The sequence below is a fragment of the Passer domesticus genome, chromosome 10, assembly GCF_036417665.1.
Source record: "Passer domesticus isolate bPasDom1 chromosome 10, bPasDom1.hap1, whole genome shotgun sequence".
NCBI classification, from domain to species: domain Eukaryota; kingdom Metazoa; phylum Chordata; class Aves; order Passeriformes; family Passeridae; genus Passer; species Passer domesticus.
Genome location: NC_087483.1, coordinates 27,456,760 through 27,480,534, shown reverse-complemented (window position 1 = coordinate 27,480,534; position 23,775 = coordinate 27,456,760). Strand labels below are relative to the sequence as shown.

The following is a 23,775-nucleotide window of genomic DNA, read 5'->3' as shown; positions in this document are numbered from 1 at the left end:
AACCTGTTGCCCATCTCTTCTGCTTTTACATGCAGCTGTGCCTTTTGTTTTTTTTTGATTGCTCTGCTCTCCTTGCACAGACATGGACAAGACATCCCTGAACTGCTGGGATGGCAGTGCTCTGCTAAGACTTGGAGACAACAAGGAAGATGGATTACAAAGACTGTCTTACCTTGCTAGTCCACGCTATGTGCACACAGAATTTTCAGAATATGACACAAAAAATGAAAATCTCTGTCTGTGTTGCATAGCAACCGTTATCAAGGCAACCAAATCATATGCACCTGTATTCCAGTAAATTATCAGTAAAGTGACCCTTCTTCTGAACCACCTCCTGCACTGGATGCAAAGGAGACTGTAAATTCTCATGGGGTTTTTTTGTTGTTTTTTTTTTGTGTTTTTTGTTTTTTGTTTTTTTTTTTTTTTTTTGGTGTGTTTTGTTGGTTTTTTTTCTGTTGACACCTGTCTGTAAACTCAGCCTTGTGACCCTGTGACAGTACCCACGTGCACACATTATTTTCATGGCCCATATCCTTGTTCTCTTCTTGTCCTGTGTTGACACATGCTATGTGTTTGTGCAGCTTTTGACCCATTTGGGTATATTCTTCCTGTTTTTTCTTCCTCACACCTTAAAATGCATTGCAGGATTCTCTTCCTTTTCAGTCTGTGCCTTGTACCAGAAATGCCACAACACCAGCAGTGTCATAGCAGCTGTACCTCCTTAAGCCTTTCAGCTAGCTCTGATGTGTCATTCCTTCTCTTATTGAGCATTAGTTCTGTGCCTTCTCCATCTCTGCATAAAGGTGTTAAAGCTTAACACCTTTACCCCTTGTTTTTTGCCTTTGCATAGTGCATGAATCTCAGATGTGCACCTTGGGTGTGAAATTTTTGGATATGTATGAGGGGGCCTGACCTCTGTAACATGCTCAGCACTGGGAAGAACCCCTCAGTGTAGGATTATTAACCCCACTGTGAGCTCGTAAAGGGGACTCTTTCTGATTAGGGAGTGTAGGTAGCAGTATATCTAGACTGGTCTGGCACCCATAATTTACTACAGCAGTACTGACAAGCTCAACAGTACCTTTTGTTTTACAGAAAAATACTATTCAAACGCTACCCAACTGTTGAAGGAAATTATATGAGCACAGCAACAGCCTGCATTTTCCCTCTTCATTCTTATAATTCCTATATTCCTTAATAAAAGTAGACCAAACAATGTGAGTGATGCAGGAATGAGCCAGGGGCTGTACTGCCACATTTTGTGCTGTCCCTAGCAAAGCCATGCCTAACCATCCAAGCAGGATCTATTGGGCTGAGTAGACTTGCCAGATGTGGATTGCCCTGCTCTGGAGAGTTCTTTAAGGGCAATTGTTTTGCTGATAGAGTAGCTAGCATGTATGTGGTTTTACTGCTGTTAAAAATTATGGATAGAAATTGTCTATAAGGGAATGAATGTGATGAGGAGACTGCAACTGGGTGGTGGAAAAGTTTTCTAGGAACACCTTTGAAAGAGATGGCTGTACTGGAAGAAGTTCTGGAAAGGACTTTCCAGAAGTTCTCTGGAAAGGAGCTCTGAGAATAAGAGATGCTGTGAAGGTCTGGGAGAAGAGTTAGAATGGACATTTCTGTCTTATCGTCTCTGGGCAATGCCTGTTCCTCAGCTGCCTGTGCAATGTTTTTTCCCAATCATGTTTTGACACTCAATGCTTTCCTCTCTCTCTCCACATCTCTGGCCAAAGATCATCCGCTTGCTTATTGCTTTCATTACCAATTAATTATATTTCTGCCCACAAAGGTCCCTCAGAGGGTCCTCAGGACTTGATCCATCATAGTGTGTTTATAGTGATAATGCAATTTGGCCTAGGTGATTTTCCCCCCCTCCCTGATGATCTCTGAGTGCTGCTTTAATAAATGAGTTTTAAATATTTTGGTGATGACTACAGCATCTTACCAGTCTGGCTTCTGGCTTCACAGCTTGGCACTGCTATAGCCTCAGATTTCATTTGGCCTGATGAGTCTTTCTTGTCACCCAGTGTTTAATTTACAGCTTCTCCAGCAGATACATTCAAATGCTTTTATATCTGATGGGTGACTTGTAGTTAGTTCATGGTTTGGAAATAATGTTAGATGTTTTCCCTGGCCACAAAGCTTGACATCTCCTGCAGCAATCTAAGTGTTTATTTGGTCATGTCTGCTGAGAATGGGTATTCCTTGAGTAGAGCAGTCCAGGATGTCCCTGTGAGGGGGGCCACCACACCAGCAGCATGGATGTTGACCATATTACAAAGCCATCATTAGGAGAGAGGTGGCACCATTGCTCTGAACTACAGCTCTGAGAGTAACTGGATTTCAGCTGGTTGGCTGAACCGAAAAAGTCATGCCCCAAAAAGCAAAATTAATTTCCTTCTCACTGCGCAAAATAATACATTTGAAATTCAGTGTTGTTTTCTGGGTATTTTATTTTAAATCTTGCTACCTCTTTTTGTGGACTATGAGATTTTCAAAATAAATGTTTTCAAAATAAAATATTTAGAAAATATAGAAATGTTTTGACTTGAAATCCAGAGCTTTATCTTCAGCTGTCAATTTTGATTTGGTTTACCAAATGAATTAAGCTGCACCAAACAGCATTTTTTCAGCAGAAGAACAATTATATGCTTTAGTGGTTCTTTGCACATGTGTATAGTGTGTGTGTGTTTGTGTTCCAACTCTGTTCAGGAGGTTCTTGAACCCTTCTAAGCCCCCTTTGCTTAGGACTGTGGATAGGGGCATTGAAGGTATCTTCTGACACTCTTTCAGTCCTGGCTCTGCTACTCAGCTTCAAGCGCAGTGCAAAGTAGCTGGGTGTGAAGATGGCTTCACGTTTTTAAATTGTGTAAGCTTAATTTAATAAGGACAACTGGATACAAATGTTATAAAGCAGCAAAATTCAGAGTGCCCCATCCATACCCAGCTGTACAGCTCGTTCTCTGGGATTTGACATCTTTGCCAAATTGTGCAGCTCTCTGCTGAAGCCCAGTGTCCTTATTTAGGCTTTCTCCTTCACCATGACTTATTTCAGGGTCTGCCTTTGTTGTGATTTTTTTTTTCCCAGGAGCTCGCTTCATTTCCTTTCTGTGTTTTGTTTTTTCCCCGTAGACAAACATTGGCTCCATCTTGGCATCAGTAAACCCCTACAAACCCATCCCTGGTCTGTACGGTGTGGATGCCATAGAGCTGTACAGACAGCACCGCCTGGGTGAGCTGCCTCCCCATATCTTCGCCACCGCTAACGAGTGCTACTGCTGCTTGTGGAAGCGTCATGACAGCCAGTGTGTTCTGATAAGGTTAGAGATGGAGAACCAGCTACTCCGTGGCCGCATCACACGCCTTGCTCCTGCTGTTCCATTTGCATTGACATCTGCCTGCATGCCCACGCCACCCTCCCAGCCTTTGCCTGATCCCTGCTTGTCACAGCGGAGATGTCACACCTTTGCTCCTAGAGATCACTTCTGTGCCGCGGGTAGGATGGTCGTCAGCTCTGTCTGTCCTGGATTTGTGAATGAAATGTATGTTTTTTCTTGACAGTGGAGAAAGTGGAGCTGGAAAAACTGAGAGCACCAAGTTGCTACTGAAATTCCTGTCAGCCATGAGCCAGACCTCCCTCGGGGCCCCTGTGTCTGAGAAGAGCACTCACGTGGAAGAGGCCATCCTGGAAAGCAGGTACAGTCACCCTCGTGGGCACCCAGAGTGCTGGGCCAGCCTGCTTTTGGGGGGCCCTGCCTTTGGGGGGCCCTGCCTTCTGGGCAGGGATGGAGCCAGAGCTGGGTAGAGAGGATCACAGCATGATGCCACATCAGGGAAACGCTAAGGTTGCCGTCCTGCCGCGATGCCTCCCCCTGGCTGCTCTCCCAGCTGTCCGTGGATGGATTAGGCTTCTTTCCAACAGCAGTGTGGGGATGTGTCTCCTAAGCTGGAGAATTAATGCTCTAGCTCTCAACTGTAGCTGTCCTCACAGTGGCCAGACTCTGGCTCCTGGTTTCCTCTATGAGTTCCTGCTTTCCCCAGCCTCCCTGTGTTTCAGGCTGCTGGTTTGTCTTGCCCTCAGGGGTCCCACAGGCAACCTGGCAGCTCTCCTGCTGTCCTGGCAAGTGATTTCATGGAGAACCATCCATGCCATGGGAGCTGGCACCAGGGAACAACCACCACCCACCTAAACCCTGATGAGGCATCAGACAAGCAGGGAAGCGCATGGTGCCTGAATCAAATGTGTTTGAGAGAGAAGCTGGCAGCAAAGAGGGAATGGAGACACATTTCAGGGAAAATACTTCATGCCAGAAGAGGTCCTGATGCCCCTGAGAGACCATAGTCCACAGGTGACCTATGCTGGAACAGGGAAGGCAAAAAGTATCTGGAAAACTTGAAGAAGCAAAGTGGCTGAGGAAAGCCAGTAAGAGGCAAAGAGCAGCAGAGAAAATAAGAAAGCAGAGAATGACAGAGAGGAGCAGTCCTGAGTGTGACCCCAGGCTCCTGTGCTGCGATGCTGGGGGAAGTTTTGAGGGAATGGGTGTAACTTGAGGTACAAAAGAAAGCTAAGAAATAGAGGACAGTAGGTGTTTGACTTGAGGTAAGCCTGGGGAAGTGGCAGGAAAGATACATCTGTTTTGTTGTTTGTGTCCTTGTTTTCCTCAATACCTGAATTATATTAAACAAATTGCATTAAAATTTCCCAGACTGTCTTGCCTGTGGCTGAAGAACCTTGCTGGCAGTCCTGCAGTTTGGTACTGTCAAGGCTGAGGCTGCAGATTAGTCCCAGATGGAGCCTGTGATAGCTGCAGAAACCCCCAGAGGAGGCAGCTGTGAGAGCACTGTGGGTTTTAGGTCCTTATAAAGCAGAGCAGCCTTGAGGAGAAGAGCTGCTGCCCTTGGCCCTGGTGTTCCAGAGACTGTTGTTGGATGATTTATCCTTTGCAGGTGTGCAGGTCTTAGCAGGCATGGAGGCAAATTGGAAAAAAGCTCTGAAGAGCAGTACAGTCAGGACTTAAGATCTGCAAAATCTGCTTTAAGGCAAGCGGCTTAGAAGGCTCAAGCACTCTTAGCAGTGAAGTGATAACTTGACAGTGATCCAGAGAGCTTATGATGGTGGGTAGGTGATTCCTGAGTCTGTGAGATGCCACAGCTGTGAGCTGGAGTGAAGTAAGAGATCACAACCTGTTTTGTGTACATCTATAGTGCTACATGAACTATTGCAATGTGGGTGCAAGAGAATCTGGTTTGTCACCTTTTCTCTGAAGACAAGAAGCTGAAAGCCTGGCCCAGACCCAGAAGCTGCTGCTGCTCCTATGGACCCTGCCTCACGTGTTTGGAGTTCAGCTGCACTTGCTCTGACAGTGGCCCTCCTCAGGTTCACTTTTGGTGGATTTTCATGCTTGAAGCCCAGCACATACTAAGGAACAATGCTGTCCTCCCTTTTCCTGTCTGTCCCTGTTAATTTTGTTGATTCATGGCAGTGATGTGGATATTTCTGTGCAGTGTCCTTTTACATACTTGTTTCAGAGGTGTGGGTCTTGGAGTTCAAATCCTCCAGGGCAAGGAACTTTCCTGATCTGTGCACCCACATTTCTCTAACGGGCATTTCAATGGTTGTAGTGTGTTACAACAGAGGAATTTTCATTTCTATCCTTATTACTTGAAAGCAATTGTTTCAACAGGTGTTAGGAAAGTACTGCCTGGATTTTCCTGAAGGTTGTTGACTATTTCCTTAAGCACAGCTCTCCCTTAGCTAACCCTTGCAGGGCCTGAAGCCTTCTGCAAATTCCAGGGTGTCTAGTTGTGGTTATTTTTTATGCCATAGTTACTAATTCATGAATAATCCCATATCTGCCCCAGTCTCCAGTGTGACTGCACAATGGATCTGTAGAGATATTTAAAAGCCAGTATTTCTCAGGGTAATAACAGCAATAATTTTTGTTTAAAACTACGTATGTTTTAAAGTTAGACATGAAAACATACAGGCTGTTCTTGTAGCATCTCTGTGATTTCTTGCTTGTCAGCCCTTCAGATTATTTTGGAATTGGCTTAATTGCAGAAGTGAATATTTTAATCCTGGATTCTGTGTGTCAGTTTTGAGTGGTTTAGGCTTTTCCCTTGTACTGTTCTGTGTACCAAGCATTTTAACTGTTTTTTCTTGAAGATGGGAAGGTGCATAGCAGACAAAATTCTTCAATTTATGGCTTGTCTGATGTTTGGTGATAATTTTTTTGTCCCTATTTTTTTTTTTTTGACCTGAAGTGGATGATGATACTCTCTTAGAATGTATTTTCCAAATCTATAGTGTGTGTATAGTCTCTCTACTTGGAAACCATGTAACATATATCAGCCTAAGCAAGATTTAGGTAACAAGGGCTTGTGTGTTTGAGTATAAAATTTAAGTACCAAACAAATTGTTTTATTACTGTTTGTTAGTTTGAAGATGTTTGCCTGTAATTTTACAAGATGGTTTATCAAAGGCAGAAGGAAAAAAGGTAGAATGAATATAGAAGTATGTGGTTTAAAGCTACAGAGTGTTTGCTGTATATGTCTAATGCTTCTGAAAATCCTTGAAAAAGTACACTTGTATTCATGGGATGTGCTGTGTTGAGGACACAGCCTGGCTGGCTCTTGCCACCTTTCATTTCCTCAAGCCACACTGGTGGGGAATGCCCTTGACAGTGTGTGCACCAGCTGCCCATACAGACTGGGGACTGATTTAATTAACTGCAATCCCAAAGGTTTAAAATTTATCTAGCAGCGTGTTAAATTGCTCTTGCCATCCTTCCTTTCCCTTGAGCTCTTCCTGCTTGTCCAGGCTGGTGCTGTAACAAATAAATCTCTCGTGGCAGAACACAGCGTGCAAATGTCAGAAGACTGGGCACACACTTTGTTTTAATGGTATCCCATCACTAATGATATCCTCATTGCCTTGTTTCTACAGCCCCATTCTGGAGGCCTTTGGAAATGCCAAGACAGTTTATAACAACAACTCCAGCCGCTTTGGCAAGTTCATCCAGCTGCACTTCTCTCAACATGGGCACATCCAGGGGGGCCGAGTAACTGACTGTATCCTTTTCTGCAGTGCACCAGAAATGGATGGAGCGAGCAAAGACGAGGAGGAGCTCAGTGTAGGTCAGGAAATCCCTCATCAAAGTTCTTCAAAGTCAATTTACAGCTGTGGGCAAATTTGCAACTTAAAGAGGGAATAAGTGTTTGTTTTGTGGCTCTGCAGCACCTAACTCTGGGAACCTTTTGTCTCAGTACTGCTTTAGGTAGGGGCGTAGTTTGACTTTTCACTTCCTTAATCTCAACACTCCTTAAAACCCTGGATTTTTCTACCTCGGAAGATCCCCTAGGTTGATTACATCCTGTTTGCTCCACATAAAATTGTTCACTTATCTTAGCTCTGCCAATGAATTAATGACTGAGAAAAGTGAGACCAAAGTAGGAATAAATAAGAGAATTATGAGTATCTGTTTTGGGCTGCCATCTTCAGTGGACCTTGGAACCCTAGTCATAGAATCACAGAATATCTCAAGTTGGGAAGGAGCCATAAGGATCATTAAGTCCAACTCCCTGCTCCTCTCAGGACTACCTAAAATGAAATCATATGACTTATGAACATTGTCCAGATGTTCCTTGTACTCTGATGAGCTTGGTGACATGACCACTTCTGTGGGGAGCCTGTTCCAGTGACAAGAAGGACAGTGAAGATTGGACACAGTCAAACTGTGTTAAGCCATGATGACTTCCTTCCCTGTATGGCCAGGTACCCCTCTCCCAAAGGCTTTGGCATCTCTTTTGTCTCCATGAGGGAGGTAAAGCTGCCCTGGCTACATTTCCTGATGTATGTTCAAAGCTGCTGCTGACTGCAAGCCACACCAATTGCCACTGGAGTAGCAGCCAGATGAATTTACTGCTGTTGTAAATGACAGGTTTGGATTGTTTGGCCTCTGCTCTTTGTGCTGTCAGTAGATTTAAGATAGCAGTCTCCTGCAGCAGCAATGGGAACTGATGCAAGACTTGCTGTGTGCAATGCAGGCTTTCAGATAAGAGTGGCCTCTAATCTTTCTAGGTGTCCCTAATGTGGCTCATCTTTTGTTAGTTTATCTGTGCTTTACCTGGCCCTGCCCTTTGAAATCTCTCTTTGGCATATCATACCTCCTTAGACAGTGAATAGAGAGGATGAGCTAAGATGATGTTTAGAAGCACTCTTTACCTGCTTTGCAAAGTGTCAGTTATTTCATGATTTGTTGCAGGGTTCATCCCAATGTTTCTAGAAGATTTTTTGCCTGTCATCAAGAAATCTCTGCTTCTGTCACTTGGATGTTTTTTCCTTAACATGCTATTCAGATTTACTGGAAAAGGTAGGTATCACCTCCACTGAGTGCTGGGTGAGCCCTCTCCTCAGAGAAGGTGTGGCAGTGCCAGATCACCTCCTGGATGAGGCTGTGTGCACTGCAGCATGTAGGCGTCAGCTCCTGAGGTGTTACTACTGCAACTGTCCCAGCGGAGGAAGAGGCAGAGGAGCAATGTTTGTTCTGTGTCTATCACAGCCTGTTCTCCCATCTTTGATAAACTCTGTGCATTACAGACAGACTCCAAGAAAAACTGTTTACTGAGGAGAAAGGGAGTGAGAAGTACCTGGAAATGCAGCTCCACAGAGAAGCATATGGGTACAACTCCAAATGCAGGCATCTCTGACTGGATGTAGTTTACTTTGGAGTCAGGAATTCACTGAGGAGCAGGGCCAGAACTGACAAAGTTCAGTTTGTTAGTGTGTGTGCTCAGTTGCACAGCCACAAAGATCTTGATGTAGGATTTACTTTGACAAAACCATTGTTAAATAGCAAGAAACCCCTCTTGTGCATTGACCCTGGAGATATACCTGTATCCTGGTCCTCTCTTTGCCTTTGCAGCCACAAGTCTGATCTTTTTCTGCTGGCTACTCTTGTATTCTTTGTTTCAGAACAGGGTGGTACACCAGAACCCCGGGGAGCGGAATTACCACATCTTTTATGCTCTGCTAGCTGGTGTGAGCGGGGAGCAGAAAGGTAATTTCATTTTCTGGGATATGTCTCTTGTCCTGTTTCCAGTCCAACATGTGAAGCAGGTATAAGTCAGAGCATGGATAGTTCATGTACTTGATATGTAACTTCTTGAAGGCCAGCTATATGGTGATTTTGTGGGAAACAGAAAGGAGGGTTAAGAGAGGCTGAGGATGACAAAAATTCCTTATGAAAAAAGACTTCAGGCATTCTGTGCTGAAGGAAGAAGTATGTGCACAGTGATGAGGTGATAGAGGCAGAGGAAGGGTAGAATCTTGATTCATTTGCTGATGGGAGCTGTTCAAGGAGTTCAGAGGATGGACTGATATATTTTTAGAATAAATCTTCAGTACAGGTAATAGCAGAGAGAAGAATTACAAAGACCAGTGATGTAGTGGAGATACTAGAGCCAAAACATGTCTTGTGTCTGAACAAAGGTTTATAGCTATGTACTTGGGGAAGGGAGAGGTGGGTCTGGAAAAGTGCACACAGAGAAAGTGGCAGCTGCAGCCCGTGGATGAATCCTCTTTGTAGTGCAGCATCCCCCTAACAACTTCTGTGTGTGTCTGTCCCAGGCATTGCTGAGCACTGATGATGTTTCTGGTGAGGTCAGATAGGCAGGCAGGAAGATGTTACAATTGTACTCTGGTTTTGAGTGGCTGGGGAATTTCTTTATGCTTTTGGCTTCTCTGTGTTAGGATAGCCAGATGGAATATTTGGGTCTGACGGAGTAGAAGGGAGGAGAATTTCAGTTTTAGGGGGTATGTGCAGGAATGGCTATTTAGGTCAATTCAGAGATCAATCTAAAGCAAAGGAAAATAGTGGGGATCGTGGTTATTATCAATTCCTTAGGGAAAACATACAAAACAGATCCTTTTCTTCAGCAGAACTCTGCTATTCCTCCCCATCTACTTCTCCAAGCTGGTGTCCCAAGCTGCTTCACCTCTCTATCTGTAATGTGGTTTTGGCTCTTGATCATCCTTGCCTCCTTTCTCCATTGATCTTTATGCTCTCCTATGTTCTTTTCAAAATGGGGGATCAAATCTGCAGATAGTGTTTAAGATGTAGTTGCATGGCAAATATACAGAGACCCAATTCCGGTTTTACATTTAGTTTTATGAACTGCGTTCAGTTTTTAACCTCTGCTTAGCACCAAATGTCTTCAGAAATCTGACTGTGAGTCTCTGAACTCTGTGTCAAGTGATGATATCTAATTGAGAGATCATTACCATATGTATACAGTTAAGACTATTTTTCTGTACAGTTCTGGAGCTAGAATTAAAAGTTTTTTTCTTGAGTCAGTTCACTATTGAGATATTCTTCTGAGACTCTGCAGCTTGGGATTTGACTGTTCTAAATTATTTTGCATACCATCTGCAAGCTTTGTTACAGCACACTCTCCCACCCTCTTCTTCTATGGACTAAAAGACTGGTTGCTAAATAAATTATTGTCTCTCCCCTGCCTCTTTTTCTTCTGTTGCAGAGAGCCTCTCCCTCTGTGAGCCAGAGACTTACCGCTACTTGAACCAGTCTGGCTGTGTGACTGATGAGAACCTGAATGATGTAGAGATGTTCAGTAAGGTCATGGTGAGTCCAGTCCTAACTCCTCCTGAGCTTTTGGGCACAGTCTCATGGACTAAACATGCTGCATGATCTAGATCTCACAGGCAGAATTGATTTGCCCTAAGCCAAAATTTGGTGTTCAACAAGTCCAAAACTCAGCTAAAACAAGACTAAAAAAGTGGATTTATTGTACAGAAATGGGAAAATTTGGGAAAGAGTCAGTATGAATAATAATTTAGAATGATAGAGAATTTGGGGTAGCATAATCCCACCCCATAATGGTTCGTGGAAGCCTCCTAGATAGTCTGATTCAGGAAACCTCAGACTGACCATTAGAAGGGGAAGAGTTTGGTCTGAAGGTACTGTTCTCCAGAAATATTCCAGTGAAGTTATATCACCTGGGCAAACCACCTATTCTGAAATATCACAGAGATTTAACAGACACCTGTTTATCAGAGGTTAAGGGATTAGCAGGATGAATGTGCAAATTCATGTTTTATTTGATAACGCTTGTTGGCCTGAAGGCTTTAATAATGTATGCGAAACCAGACAGGCAAGACGAGTAGAGTCAGCTTAGGATTTCAGCACCTCCTGGTTAGGTGTGATTTAAGGGAAGACAGCACCTGTACAGCAGAAGATTCAGTGGCAATATGGCATTTATTCTTCAGCTGAAGAGATGCTGGAGGTAAGACGGGAACTAGAACCCCAGAGTGCTCCACTGACAGGGTACATGCATGAAGAGTAGGTCCTACCTCTCAAAGTCAATTTATGCCCCAAAAACCCCGGCTCACATGCAGGCATTAAGAGGGAATGTGCCATACTTCCTTATTATCTGATAATCTCTTTCCAGCCATCTAACAGTTAATGCTGAAAGCCTGATTTTAAATGTTGCTGCATAAATCTGCTATACTAAGAATGAATTAAGGGGGTTATGCGGATCAGAGTAAATTAAGTATCTTATATGGATCCATCCTTCAGGGAAGAAAATAAGTGAGAATGTGGAAGCCATCCAGTAACATCTGTAACCTAGCTGTAATTCTGAGTTTTACATCTTACACACACTGGACCTGGCTCCGATGGTTGCATTGTACTTGGCTGTACATACAGCTAACATTAGCTGTTTGGTTTTGCACAGACTGCCATGAAGGTGGTGGACTTCAGCACTGAAGAAATCAGAGACATCTTCAAACTTCTTTCTGGCACACTTCATTTGGGAAACGTTGAATTCATGACAGCCGGTGGGGCCCAGGTTACAACAAAAGCAGGCAAGTAGGACCCTAGCAACTTGGTAGACCATGCAAAGCCCCATAAGGCCCCCAATAAAGCCTTTTCCTTTCTCCCTCTGTTATGCTGGTCTGTAGTGCCTTCACCAGCAGGTTCCCTGTAGTTTAACTTTACAGAAGCATTGCCACAGGATGTATGGCTCCCGGGTGCCAGTGGGATTTAGTTGGTCTGTGGCCTTGTGATCCATTTGTGCTCCTTGATATTCTCAGACTGAGTCCACAGCCTCACAGTTTCTCTTTTGGATTGAGAGAGATGGAAGAAATAGGATCAGGAAGGAGTTTGAGATAAAAGTGATTTGTTAGAGACTTTCCCCCATCTTCATTTGAAGCAGTTGCTAGAATGCACTCTGTTACGGTTGTTTAATCTGAGCTGGTCTGCAAAGTGAGTCCCAAAACAGACAGAAGCAATAAATATGTATTACAAGTGTTTCTTCAAGTCTTAAGTTAATTGCCTCTCATCTTAACATCCAAGTTTAGCAATCCCATGCTCAGACTGCAGTATTCTGCTTTTACAAAAACATATCTTCTCATGCAGTGTTTTGCTGGTGCCAAGTCTTAAGCATGGTTTTGCTCTTCCTGTTGTCAGCTGGAAGGCTGACTAACATGAGTACCTGACTGTGCTCTATAATGGGTATATGAGCCTCAGACTGGGTATGTGAACCTACAGCTTTGGGTATGCCCAAGAGACTCAAGTAAGAGGGAGTGTGTTTTGTGCTGGGGTTTAGTCACCTGCCTTGTAGAAGTCCCTGGGACTTCCTCACTGAACTGTAAAAATATCCCTATGAGTGATGGGGATCCATGCAGGAGAAAAACGTGTGTCTGTGTCTTCCTTTTAGTGCTGAATGTTGCCAGTGACCTCCTGGGCTTGGACGCCTTTCAGCTTTCTGAAGTGCTGACACAGAGGTCCATGATTCTGCGTGGGGAAGAGATCAGCTCCCCTCTCACTGTGGAGCAGGTAAGCGTCCTAGTGTATCCTTCCACTTCTGCATTTCCAGGCCCTGAGTCTTCCTCCTGTGTCACCCATTCCAGCCTAGGGCCTCCTGTTCCCTCAGGTATTTTGTCCTTATTGGTAGCTCAGGTCCCAGTGTTGACTCTGCTTTTCAGGCTTTACAGGGGAGTCCACCTGCAAATGCCAGTGCACAATACTGGTTTTAAGTCACCTTCACTCACGAGGAGCTGGTCATATTTGTGTCATGGGAAGGTGCATCAGATGCTTTGTGGTAATTGCATGTGTGTATGCTTTAAGCTGCAGAACTTCCCGGCTGCACTGTGTTTACTGGAAAGTAAAAGCTGGCACACAATTCCCACAAAACATCTGAGAGATGTTAGGCTGCTACCCCACAGCGGCTTCTTTCTGGATCCATACAACCACAAAGGAGGATCAAGTAAACTGATACGTAGCTCTTGTGGTGTTGCTGATCACTTGAGGGCACTCTTGGTGTTTTAGGTCCATGCACAGATAACTGTAGAAAATCCTCTGTCATTAATAAAATGCAAGACACTGGAAGACAGGGAGTACTATTACTAGCATGGAAAAGGCACATTGTTATAGCAAAATGAACATCTGTAATGGAAATCATGTGCTGGCACAGACTGCAGAGGGTTATCAATCCAACGCCTACATTGGCAGAGAAGCCAGAGTTACTAGACTCTCTCTGATGGATGTCTGTCTAACTTTCCTTCAGATTTCCCATGGAAAGAATTTCACAGCATCTTTAAGTATCCTGCTTTAGCTGCAGTGGAGTCTGGAGTTGAAAAGATTTTCCTCATATTTTAGATTATCCCAGCTGTCCACCTTACAAGCTTTGGCTTCTGTGAAGTTTTTCATGTGGTGTTCTCTTTTCTAAGCTAAACAATCCAGTTCCTTCAGTGCTTCCTTGTAAGTAATTTTCTAAATCTCTTTGTCTTCTGTCTCTGTTTTCCCACATCTTTTAAGAAGTGGAGTGCCCCTAACTGGGCACTGTGTTCAAGGTGAAGTCTCAGCAGTGCTCATTATGGTAGAGTAGTTGCTTGTTTTCTTGTGGTGGACACACATGCTAATATATCACAAACTAAGCTTTCCTTTAAGAAATTGTCTCCTTTTTCTGCATAGTCTGTGACCTTTCTTTGCAGTGAAATTGTGTGAAAAATATTTTTCAGCCTGTAGTCTGTGGTAGATATCCTCAATATCAAACACCACCGTTTTCTTCTCAGCTGTCTATTCTAAATAAGCCACATCTTTCTCTAGCAGTGTGCAAGGCTGGATAACAGATAATACCAGAGGCAGTTCATGCAGTCCACAGCAATGGATTTACAGAGTCTCCCTGAACAGAGCTTTCCCTGATAGTATAGCTATTCCCCACATGTGTGTATACTGGACCCCACACTTACTGCTTGCAGCCCAATGAAGTACCAAGGCCACAAGAAAATTGTGATAGCAAGTGGATGCTGCCATTTAGCTGTCTTCATTAGGTGAGCCTGTTGCACTCAACACTGTAAAGGCTGCTCCTGCCTAAGCCCTAAGTGCTGCACCCACCTATTCCCACTTGTGCTGGGGATTTCTCATTATGTAATGGGCTCGTTACCCCTCTGAGCTCTGACATTTCAGTGGGCTGAATGGATGAACTGGCCTCAAGGCAGGCAGAGCTGGGAGGATGAAAGGCGCCTTTGAGAATCTCATTTGAGCCATATTGTGGGGAAAGTGGCTTTGCTTACAGCTGGATGGGGAGGTGCTGTTCCTGGAAAATGTGTCCAACTTACTGCATAGACAGACACACTGCAGAGGCATGGCCTTGAGGGCATTTTTAGTCCCAACCAATAAGGCAGATCATCTGATGGAGAGAAGAAATAGCCAGAAAAGGCGTGTGTGCCCGTGCTTTGAAATGTTCTCTTCAGTGGAGAAGGGAGGTTATTCTGTGTCAACTTTGAGCTGCTGAAGAGGAAATAGTACCAAGGAGGAGAAAACCAGTGTGGTTGGGTGAAAAGGAGGATCTGGCAGGCTGGTCCTCAGAAGTTTGTGAGGCACGGGAAGTTGGCCTGTGCCATTAGCAACGAGCTCATGTTATTTAGGGTTGTAAAACTGAAGGGGGTGAGGGTGCATTTAGAAGATCTGTCATTGCTGGTCTGGCCTACTGAAGGAATTGCCCTGCTGGTGTCACAGGCAAGACAGAGGGAACAACCTGTAATCTATTTGCTGTGGTTTATTTATGAAATGACAAGATTACAGCTTTCACCCCACTTGATTATTTCATGTACTGGCTCGCTCTCCCCTCAGCATTACATTCTCTGGAATTCTCTAGATCTCAACTTCTTTTCCCAACTGGGAGTTTGTGGCTTGTCCAAGAGGGTTGGGCAAAAGCTTGTCTGGGTTTGTATTGTGCAGTTGCAGTTATCAGTCTCAGGTACTACCAGCCAAGGTCCTTGGGCATGCCCTGACATTCATCTCCATGTGTCTGATCTCCAGGATCTTTCCCCATTTCCAGAATCTTTCTTCCAGTCATGATCTTTGTCATCTTCTCTCCTGGCTCCTTTTTCTGTCCTCTGAGATCATGTCTTCTTGTTAGGGACCCTTATTTTTGGCCTTCTTGTCTTTCCAGAACCCTGAACTCTGGTTTCCCATTCTAAATAGTTTATGTGCAGAAGACAGCACATGATCCGACTCCCAATTTGTGGTTCTGTCTTATGTCTCTTTATTAATTGGAGGATTTAAGGTGTGCCACTTCTGTTTGTCCAAGTGTTATCAAAATATGCAACCAGCCCACTCCTTGTGCAGCTATCAGGTTTTGCTTGAGATACCAGAAGTTTGATTTTGGATGTTCATCCACATGCTTACATACACTCAATTAGCTACTGCCTGTTAGTGATCTCAATTTAAGTTATTTTTTTCATGTGTGACACTTGGTTATGGTATCTGCAGCGGATGTTGAGTCAACTGCAGCAAAGTTTCAACCCATGAACTTCTGGAGCATGTGTCCTGGCTGTTGGCCAGCCTAATTGGATTCCAGTAGGATAATGCTGTTTGCAGGAATGCTTTGGAAAGAGAATTTTTGAGGGCAACTTGGTGACAGAATAGTCAGAATATTAAATCCTGCCCTACCAGTTTTTTGAGAACTGAGCAGACACCCATTTGACAGCTCTGCTAGGAGAACTGAACCGAGATACCTTGCCTGTCACTGCCAATGTTGGCTCAGGTGATACAAATTACTCCCGTGGGCTTAGTTGTGAGGTATTTTGCCACCTTCCCTGTCCCAGCACTTGTTCCAAAAAATGCCACTGATTTTGTTACTTTCTTCACCCTCTCAAGTGCATATCCAAAGATTATGGCTTGTCTGTGTGTGGTCTGGCTACTTGAAAACTTGTTACAAATAAATACTGCACTGTGCACAGCCAGTACAGAGGCTGAGAAACCTGAAGAGGAGTGGAGGAGCCTGCAGTCCACAGGGACTCGTGTGGCCCTTATGTCTTCTGTTCTCTTTGTGACTCATTTTTTCTCTCTGTATTTACAGGCAGCTGACTCCAGGGACTCCCTCTCTATGGCACTCTATTCCCAGTGTTTTTCATGGCTCATTAGCAAGATTAACACAAAGATCAAAGGCAAGGAAAACTTTAAGTCTGTGGGCATCCTGGATATCTTTGGCTTCGAGAACTTTCAGGTCAGGATTTTGTTTTTTGTGGGGTGGGTTGGTTTTGGAGATGTTGATGCATATTGGAAGAAACTTTGGTGGGTTTGCATCCTGGTGAGGATAGCATAGGGCATTCTGGAATCTCTACCCTGCCACTTTCCCCTGAAAGCAGAAAGATATATTTAGCTGCCCATTTTTGCCAGCCATATTCAGGCTGATGTTCAAAGTCTGTTTGTGATACAGACCCTAAGCAGATCTGCTGTGATAGATAATACTGAATTTTTGATTTGTATGCAAACCAACTATCCAAATCCTATATGTACATTGTTTATTTACATCTGTTTTGCATTGTGTGGGGAATCCTGCATGTGATGCTCCTAACTACAGCTGATGTGGGATGTATGTTGAGCAGTCATAGAGTGACTGCTCAGATATTTCACAGAAGAGAAGGCCCTGTGACCTAACAGTTCTAACAGAACTGTTAACAGAAACAGAAAGAATTTCTTTCTTTCTTCCAAGAAGAGAAACATAATTGTCTTTAGCATGCTTTACTGTGAATTAGGTTTACTGAATTAACCTTTCATGGGCTACAAAAGCTGTTTTCCTAGTGGACCTCTTCATACTGTCCTCCTCATATCCACCTGATACCACTATGTTTTTTGGCTTTACTCCAAGCCTGGCACCTTCCCTTTTGCTGGTATAGATTCTTTTAGAGCTCAGGAACAAAAATGTAAAATTTGATAATTGCTTCTTCTTGCAGGTGAATCGTTTTGAGCAGTTTAACATTAACTATGCAAATGAGAAACTCCAGGAATATTTCAACAAACACATCTTCTCCTTGGAGCAGCTGGAGTACAACAGGTGACAAACGGTGGGAGTGGGGCCCCACTGTTTTCATGGGTGGGAGGAGGGAGGACATCACTTCTCCTGTGCTGCTCAGTCCCTGCCACTGAAGCAGGAGAGGCAGCTGGGCCTTAGTACAGCCCTGACCGTGGATGTGTCTTGATAAGCATTGCCCATGTGCTTTGCCAGCATAAGTCACTTGTCTCCAGGAAAAAGCATTCTCCATTGTAGTGTTTAGAAACTCCGGAGTTCCTTCTGTCTCTCAGCTGAATGGAAAGTTCCTGGGCTTTAACCCATTAGACTGTATGGTCACTGGGTGTACGACTGACTTTGGTAATGATTTATCTGTGGCAGTGGTGGTGTAATGCAGACGGAATCCTGGTGTGCAAAAAGGAAATTCCCTAAACATAGACAATTAGAGATATCTGACAGCTCTTTCTGTCCTAGAGATTCCTGTACTGTGAACAGGACTCTTTTCCTTAGCAAGATTTACATCAGGCTGAGCTTGGGGCCTTCTGCACAGCTTTTTCCTCTTCTGTGGGCTTCATATTGGATTGTATTTTGTGAAGTACCTGTGATGTTCTAGAGTATTTCTGCTTCTAGAGAAGGCTGCTAGTCAAATACTTCAGTTGTTGCTCTGAAACAGAAGCCTTTATGTTTGTGAATGAAGGAATTGAATAGGGTCAGTGAGGGCAAATGAGAGCAGCCTTGTAAAGGGAGACGGTTGAATAGGCAATTCATTAAATTCTAAAGATTGCAAAATTGCAAGGCTATTTATGTGCTCACTTCTCAGGCCAGTTCCACCATTGCAGGAACCTTGTATTAAAAATGGTACCATCATGACAAATGATTATTTCCTGATGATTGCAGAGAAGTTTAAGTTCTGTGGCTAAACTTTGGAAGGAATGAGAGGTTTGAGAGGTTTTTTTATTGACTACATATCAAATTATTCTAAGGCAATCTACTTAAAGCTCATCTTTCACCATATAAGCTCTGCTCCCTCAGGCTTATTAAGCAGATTCATGTATCTCATCTTAATGCTTTGAACATTAAAGTATGAAGCTTTTTCTGAAGCATTTGGAGGCAACAGCTCCAGTGTCTTGGAAATGTTAGTCTCCACCTGAAAGGAGGGGGTATCAGAATGTCAGTAAGTAGCTTCACACATAGCCTCTAGTCTTCCTTGTATTCTTAAGAGTTATTCTAGGCTTCTCTGAATTCTGAAAAGAGACATATCCTGTATTACAGGAGTATAAGATGGTAAGGGGGAAAAACACATTCAGCAGATTAACAGAATGTCATGGGTGATTTTCAAAGTACATTATTGCACTGCTGTACGTACATCAGTTCCTATTCTGAAAGATGCATGGCCACCCTCTAGGCTCCCTGCATGTCAGGCCACAGCTTACCAGTGTCATCCTCTTCAAAACTCCCTGAAAACTCTCTCCAGTCTCTTCTCATGGTGGGCCTGTGAACTGTGGTTCAGTCTTCTGGCAGATGTGCTTCAGGCCTGCTTTCCAGACTGGTGGGTCAGCAGCTGACTCTTGAAGCTGTCTAGCAAACTGTCCATCATCACCACTGTGTGGGCTGATGCTCATCACTCCAGAAAGAGCACAGGCTTAAAGTTAATGTGGAATTTGCTCAAGGACTATAAGAAAAGCATCAGTCTAAGTCACTGGTATGGATGAGAAAGGCTGTCTCTTATTTCCAGCTCCTTATCTTAGCAGGAAATAAGGAGCTGCTTATTTTTTTTTTTTCCTCAGCCATAGCAAAGCCTAATTCCTGCAAATCACCTTGAGTCCTGGGACAGCTGCCAGTCTCAGTTACTTCTGCTCTCCTATGCCCCAGGACATTGGATCTTGCATTTCACAACTTTCTTCTGTTTGTTCTTGACTGTTAGGGAAGGGATAAACTGGGAAGCCATTGACTGGATGGATAATGCAGAGTGCCTGGACCTTATTGAGAAGGTAAGCAGTTACCTGTCACAGTTTCTAGGAATCACTGGGGACTGCTGAGTGTCTTGAGATCTTCTCTGACATTTCCTGGTTTTAAAAGCAGATAGTTGCTTAGATCCTCTTCCCATAGTGACCTGGCAAAAGCATGAGCTGTTCTACCTATGGTTCCAGCTCAAGAAAGCAGATCTCAGCTTATTGTTGAGAAGCTTAGGAAGGGTATCAGTTTTAAACAGGGATTAGCATTCAAGTAAAACCTTAATGTGGTTTGTTTTTTTTTTGTAAACAATCTCTACTTATGATGTGCTTTCTGAATGCCTTAACTGTCCAGAATTCTGCTTTCAGTTTGAGTTTTGCTGGGTATAACTCAAGGGTTATTGCTCAATGGTCTGTTCAGATCTCCAGTTCTTGGCTTAGTGCTGTGTAGTTAAAGCTTTTGCTGACTGTAAAAGCTTGTCTCTTGTTTGGCTGTAGAAACTAGGTCTACTGGCTTTGGTGAATGAAGAGAGTCGATTCCCCAAAGGCACAGACAACACCCTTCTGGAAAAACTTCACAGCCAGCATATGGTAAGTTAGAAAATAACCTGGCAGGCAAATGATCAGTATGTTAGCCCCATCAGCATTTCAAAACCTAAAGTGAAGGTTTTGTTGATGTAAAATATGTGCTTTGTGCAGTAAATTCAAAACGCCTTAGGCCCGAACCTGCGAGTGTTTAATAAGGCTGCACTGAACAACAGTAATATGTAAAGCAACCTGAGAATGCTCTGCTGTGCACGCAGAGAAGAGGGAGTGTGCATTCCACAGGCTGAGCAGAGGTCTGAGGCTGCAGCATGGGATGGAGCCAGGTTCTGCTGCTCTGCGACGGGACACGAGGCAGCACCCCAGGCACAGGATGTGGCTGCACAGCGTGTGTGGGTTTCTCCTGCCAGCTGACTCACAGCAGTCTGCTCCAAAGCATGTCAAATCTGTCTCCTGGGGCTGGGGACGGCTTTTGCCTCATGACTTTTAATGAAAGCTCTCTTATTGTTCCTAATTAATTAAATTCTTTCATCCTCTGTCTTGTGTTCTGGACACAGTAGTGGAACTATTTCATGCAGGTCAGAAAGCTATCCTGGGGACACAGAAACCCCACTGAGATCACTGTAGCAATCCCTTGCCATGTCTCTGCTACAGCCAACACTTTGTTCTAAATAGTAAATAGACTGAAAACAAAGCAAATTAAAGCCTGTAGCATGGACTTATGGAATAATTAGCTACTTTAGTAAGAGCATTGTCAGCAAATATGTTTTTTAGTCTTCTAATTCAGGCTTCATCCAAGCCTGAAAACATACAAATCTGTATCCTTTACTTGAATTTTTTTAATTGGTATATATGCAGATATTATAATTTTTCATATTTGCCTTGTAACACTGCTAGTAATACTCATGACTTCAAATTAAAAGCAATAGCAATGACTTTTGGTTGGCTACTTAGAGCTTTGAGGAAATATATACTTTCTTTGGGCTTAAATCAAGGCCTTCAATTTAGTCCACTGTGGCTTTGCCTTGTATTACAGGTCAAGAAATGTGAGAATGCCTGATTTACCTTCTTTTTTTAAAACTGTTGTTGGTATTTCTTAGTATAGAACTAATGAATATTTTTAATGTATCACTTGTTATGAATTTTCTTTCTCAACTGTCCCAAACTCTTCAGTTTGTGTCCAAATGGAGACGTTTCAAAGCTCCTCTTTCTTTTTCCTGCTTGTTTCTGAATTTGTCTACATATTTTTTTTCTCTATTCTTTTCTGAGATAAATAATCAGACCAGAATGCAGTTCCCTTGGTAAGAAGGTACCTGTGGTTTATTGTACAGCAGCATGAGACTGCCAGTATTATTTTGCATTCCTTTATGCCCCACTACATTTTGGTTGCTATTTTTGGTGATTTCTGTGCATTGAGTAGCCTTTTCATTAAGCTGTTCATAGTGTCACCTCTGTCTGCTTTGAGGCAATAGCAGTTAATGTAGAACTCTAGGAAGCTTGCAAGAGATGGAAGAGGCTGAGTTATAAGTGCAGGGAGGAACAGTGGAGAGTGCTCCAGGATTTGCATTTGCTGAAGGCAAAAGCATTTTTTATACCAGTTAAAGTCTCTAGTGCTGGCTGGAAGAGTATTGGAAGACATCCAGGCAGCATTGCTGGGAAGCCTGACGAGAACAAGCCCTCTTCTCTGTATTTTCTGTGGAATGCTGTAGTCTTAAGGAGGAAAAGCCTAAAGCTGGGATTTAAGAGAATATGACCTCTGAAACAACTTGGAGAGAGAAGCAATAGGGAAGATAGCAGAAGGAACCAAAAATGTTGTGAGCATGGGTGAAATACAAGGGCTTGGTAGAGAGGGAGAGGAGAACAGGATGCCAATCCACATGAGAGATCCAGTAGCAGTTGGAGTGGAAGACAGGGAAGTTTGTGGTTGAAAAAGATGACTGTGTGGGGGGAAGGGAAGAACAATGAAATGGGATCAGTGTGAAAAGAAAAACAACCATGAAAAAATTTTCAGTAGCACTAACAAATGATCAGCATCAGAAGCTGTCCACCTGCTAAATACTGCTAAAAGATCTTGGAGATGAAAAGCTGAATGACAAACAGCATCATGTAACATGTTACTTAAAATTTTCTTAGTACTTTTGTCTGAGGAGGTGGGGGATTATATTAATTTTTAGAAAGTATTGTAGGAAAATGTAGGCCTGTAGTTCTGATTTCACAATTGTGTAAATTCACAGAATGTAAATGGTCAGTTACGTCAATGACAGGAGGCTTTGTAAGACAGTCTCCTACAAGCACTGAGGTTTTCTGCTGACTCACAGGGCAAGGCTGGTCTGAGAGGGGCCTCACGAGACTGATTGTGTTGTAAAGCAAAAATGCAAAGGAAAAGCAGCATAGATAAACGTAAAATGCTGTGCCTTAAGGAAAACAGTCCCAGTTTCACCTTTGAAATGACGGCCCTGAACTGACTGTTGCTCTTCAGGAGTGAGACCCAGACAGAGGCTCTGATGGAGTTCCATGGAAATACCAGCACAGGGCTCGGCAGTAATAAAAATCTCCAAAAGAAGTAGTAAAAGCTCCCAGGAAACTAACAGTAAAAGTAGAAAACATTGTTATGGAATTGTATAGTCTGTAGATCACCTTCACTTCAAACCACGTACAGCATGGGGCCCCTCCACTCAAGGAGAGCTTCTGTCAGAACTGGTAAACAGCAGGTCTGGGACAGCTTCAGTGCTACAGAAAACTGCATTGAAGGGACCTGCAGTGTGGAGACGAGACATCTTGGGTGGGTGTGATGGGTGTAAAAGTCACACATGGCCTGTAGAAGATTAATGGCAATAATGGAAGCCAGGTGTAAATCCAAGCAGCTCTAGTTCCACGTGTAGTTGGTCGAGAGCTCCCTGTGAAAGGACACTCCAGATGCAAGAAGACTGCATGGGTTCACTTGTGGAATTAGCAAGTATTTCAAAGAGAAATCTATTTGGGGTTACTACTTAGGCAGGCCTCATAGAAAGAATTAGAGTTTGAGGGAAAGTATGATTTACTTGCTTTGTTTGTACTCTATCCTACACAGTCAATGCTAGAGGCAGAATGCTGCTGGATAGATTGTTGGTCTAGAGCAGCATGGCTGCTCTTAAATAGTTTAAATGGTTTTCACAGAACAGAGAAAGGAGGGGGAAAATGAGAGAGGGAAAAGAGAAAGGAAAACTGAATTTTGAATGTAGGGGAAGAGAGGTGCAAGGAAAGATGAAATATAGAGGAAGACAGGAAATTGGTATGTTATTTCCTTTGATGAAGAAAAGGTGTGGAGGTGTTATGCAAAGCTGCCATTTTCCCTGCATCCTGATCCTGTGTCCTGCACCACATGGTTTGTGTGGAGCTCAGTCTCCTCAGGTGTCAGACACACAAGAATTAACATTTCATCCATGGCATGCCTCCGCAGCCTTGATTCTGCAAGCCCTTGCTCACATGAGAAATGCCTTGAAGGGCTGGATATTTCCATCTTAAATTTGAGTAACATATTTGTAATGTAGCTGCAGACAGCTGCAGCAGATGTGGTCGGGCTCTGCAAGAGCAAAGGTCCTTGCCCATCCCAGCCTTGTCATAGTCATGACGGAGTTCCTGACTGACTTTTTATTCTTATTCCAGCATTATAAGACAACTTCTTTTTCTTTCATTTCAGAGCAACCCCTACTATGTGAAGCCTCGGGTGACAGACCATCAGTTTGGCATAAGACATTATGCAGGGGAGGTAGGTGTTCCTGATGTGTTTGTGAGATGCTTGGTATATTCTGGACTTGAGGTCCTCAGTTCTAGATTCCAAAAACCAAGAATGCCTCTGAACTGTGTGTTTCCATACATTTGATGTCCCATACCAGAGCACAACCAGTGTGATGGGTTTAGAATAGCATGTCACTCTCCAGTGCTGTATTCTCCAGCTGGGATGTTTGAGTTTCTCAGG

At 43.5% G+C, this 23,775-nt stretch overlaps 1 protein-coding gene across 3 annotated transcripts in view; it reads left to right on the top strand.

The window, feature by feature from the left end:
* The window catches only part of LOC135308974 (unconventional myosin-X-like), an 87,761-nt gene that overhangs the window by 19,828 nt on the left and 44,158 nt on the right, over nt 1–23,775 (top strand). The window contains exons 4-16 of one of the 3 annotated variants that reach the window (XM_064434750.1): nt 3,139–3,326; nt 3,568–3,702; nt 6,953–7,077; nt 8,365–8,378; nt 8,981–9,065; nt 10,543–10,646; nt 11,758–11,887; nt 12,742–12,860; nt 16,390–16,536; nt 17,267–17,367; nt 19,247–19,313; nt 19,773–19,865; nt 23,497–23,565. In XM_064434750.1, the coding sequence (XP_064290820.1) occupies nt 3,139–3,326; nt 3,568–3,702; nt 6,953–7,077; nt 8,365–8,378; nt 8,981–9,065; nt 10,543–10,646; nt 11,758–11,887; nt 12,742–12,860; nt 16,390–16,536; nt 17,267–17,367; nt 19,247–19,313; nt 19,773–19,865; nt 23,497–23,565 (1,377 nt within the window). Of the gene's footprint in view, nt 1–3,138; nt 3,327–3,567; nt 3,703–6,952; nt 7,078–8,364; nt 8,379–8,980; nt 9,066–10,542; nt 10,647–11,757; nt 11,888–12,741; nt 12,861–13,658; nt 13,785–16,389; nt 16,537–17,266; nt 17,368–19,246; nt 19,314–19,772; nt 19,866–23,496; nt 23,566–23,775 lie in introns of those variants that run through there. The other 2 variants (XM_064434751.1, XM_064434753.1) reach the window with 2 other exon arrangements.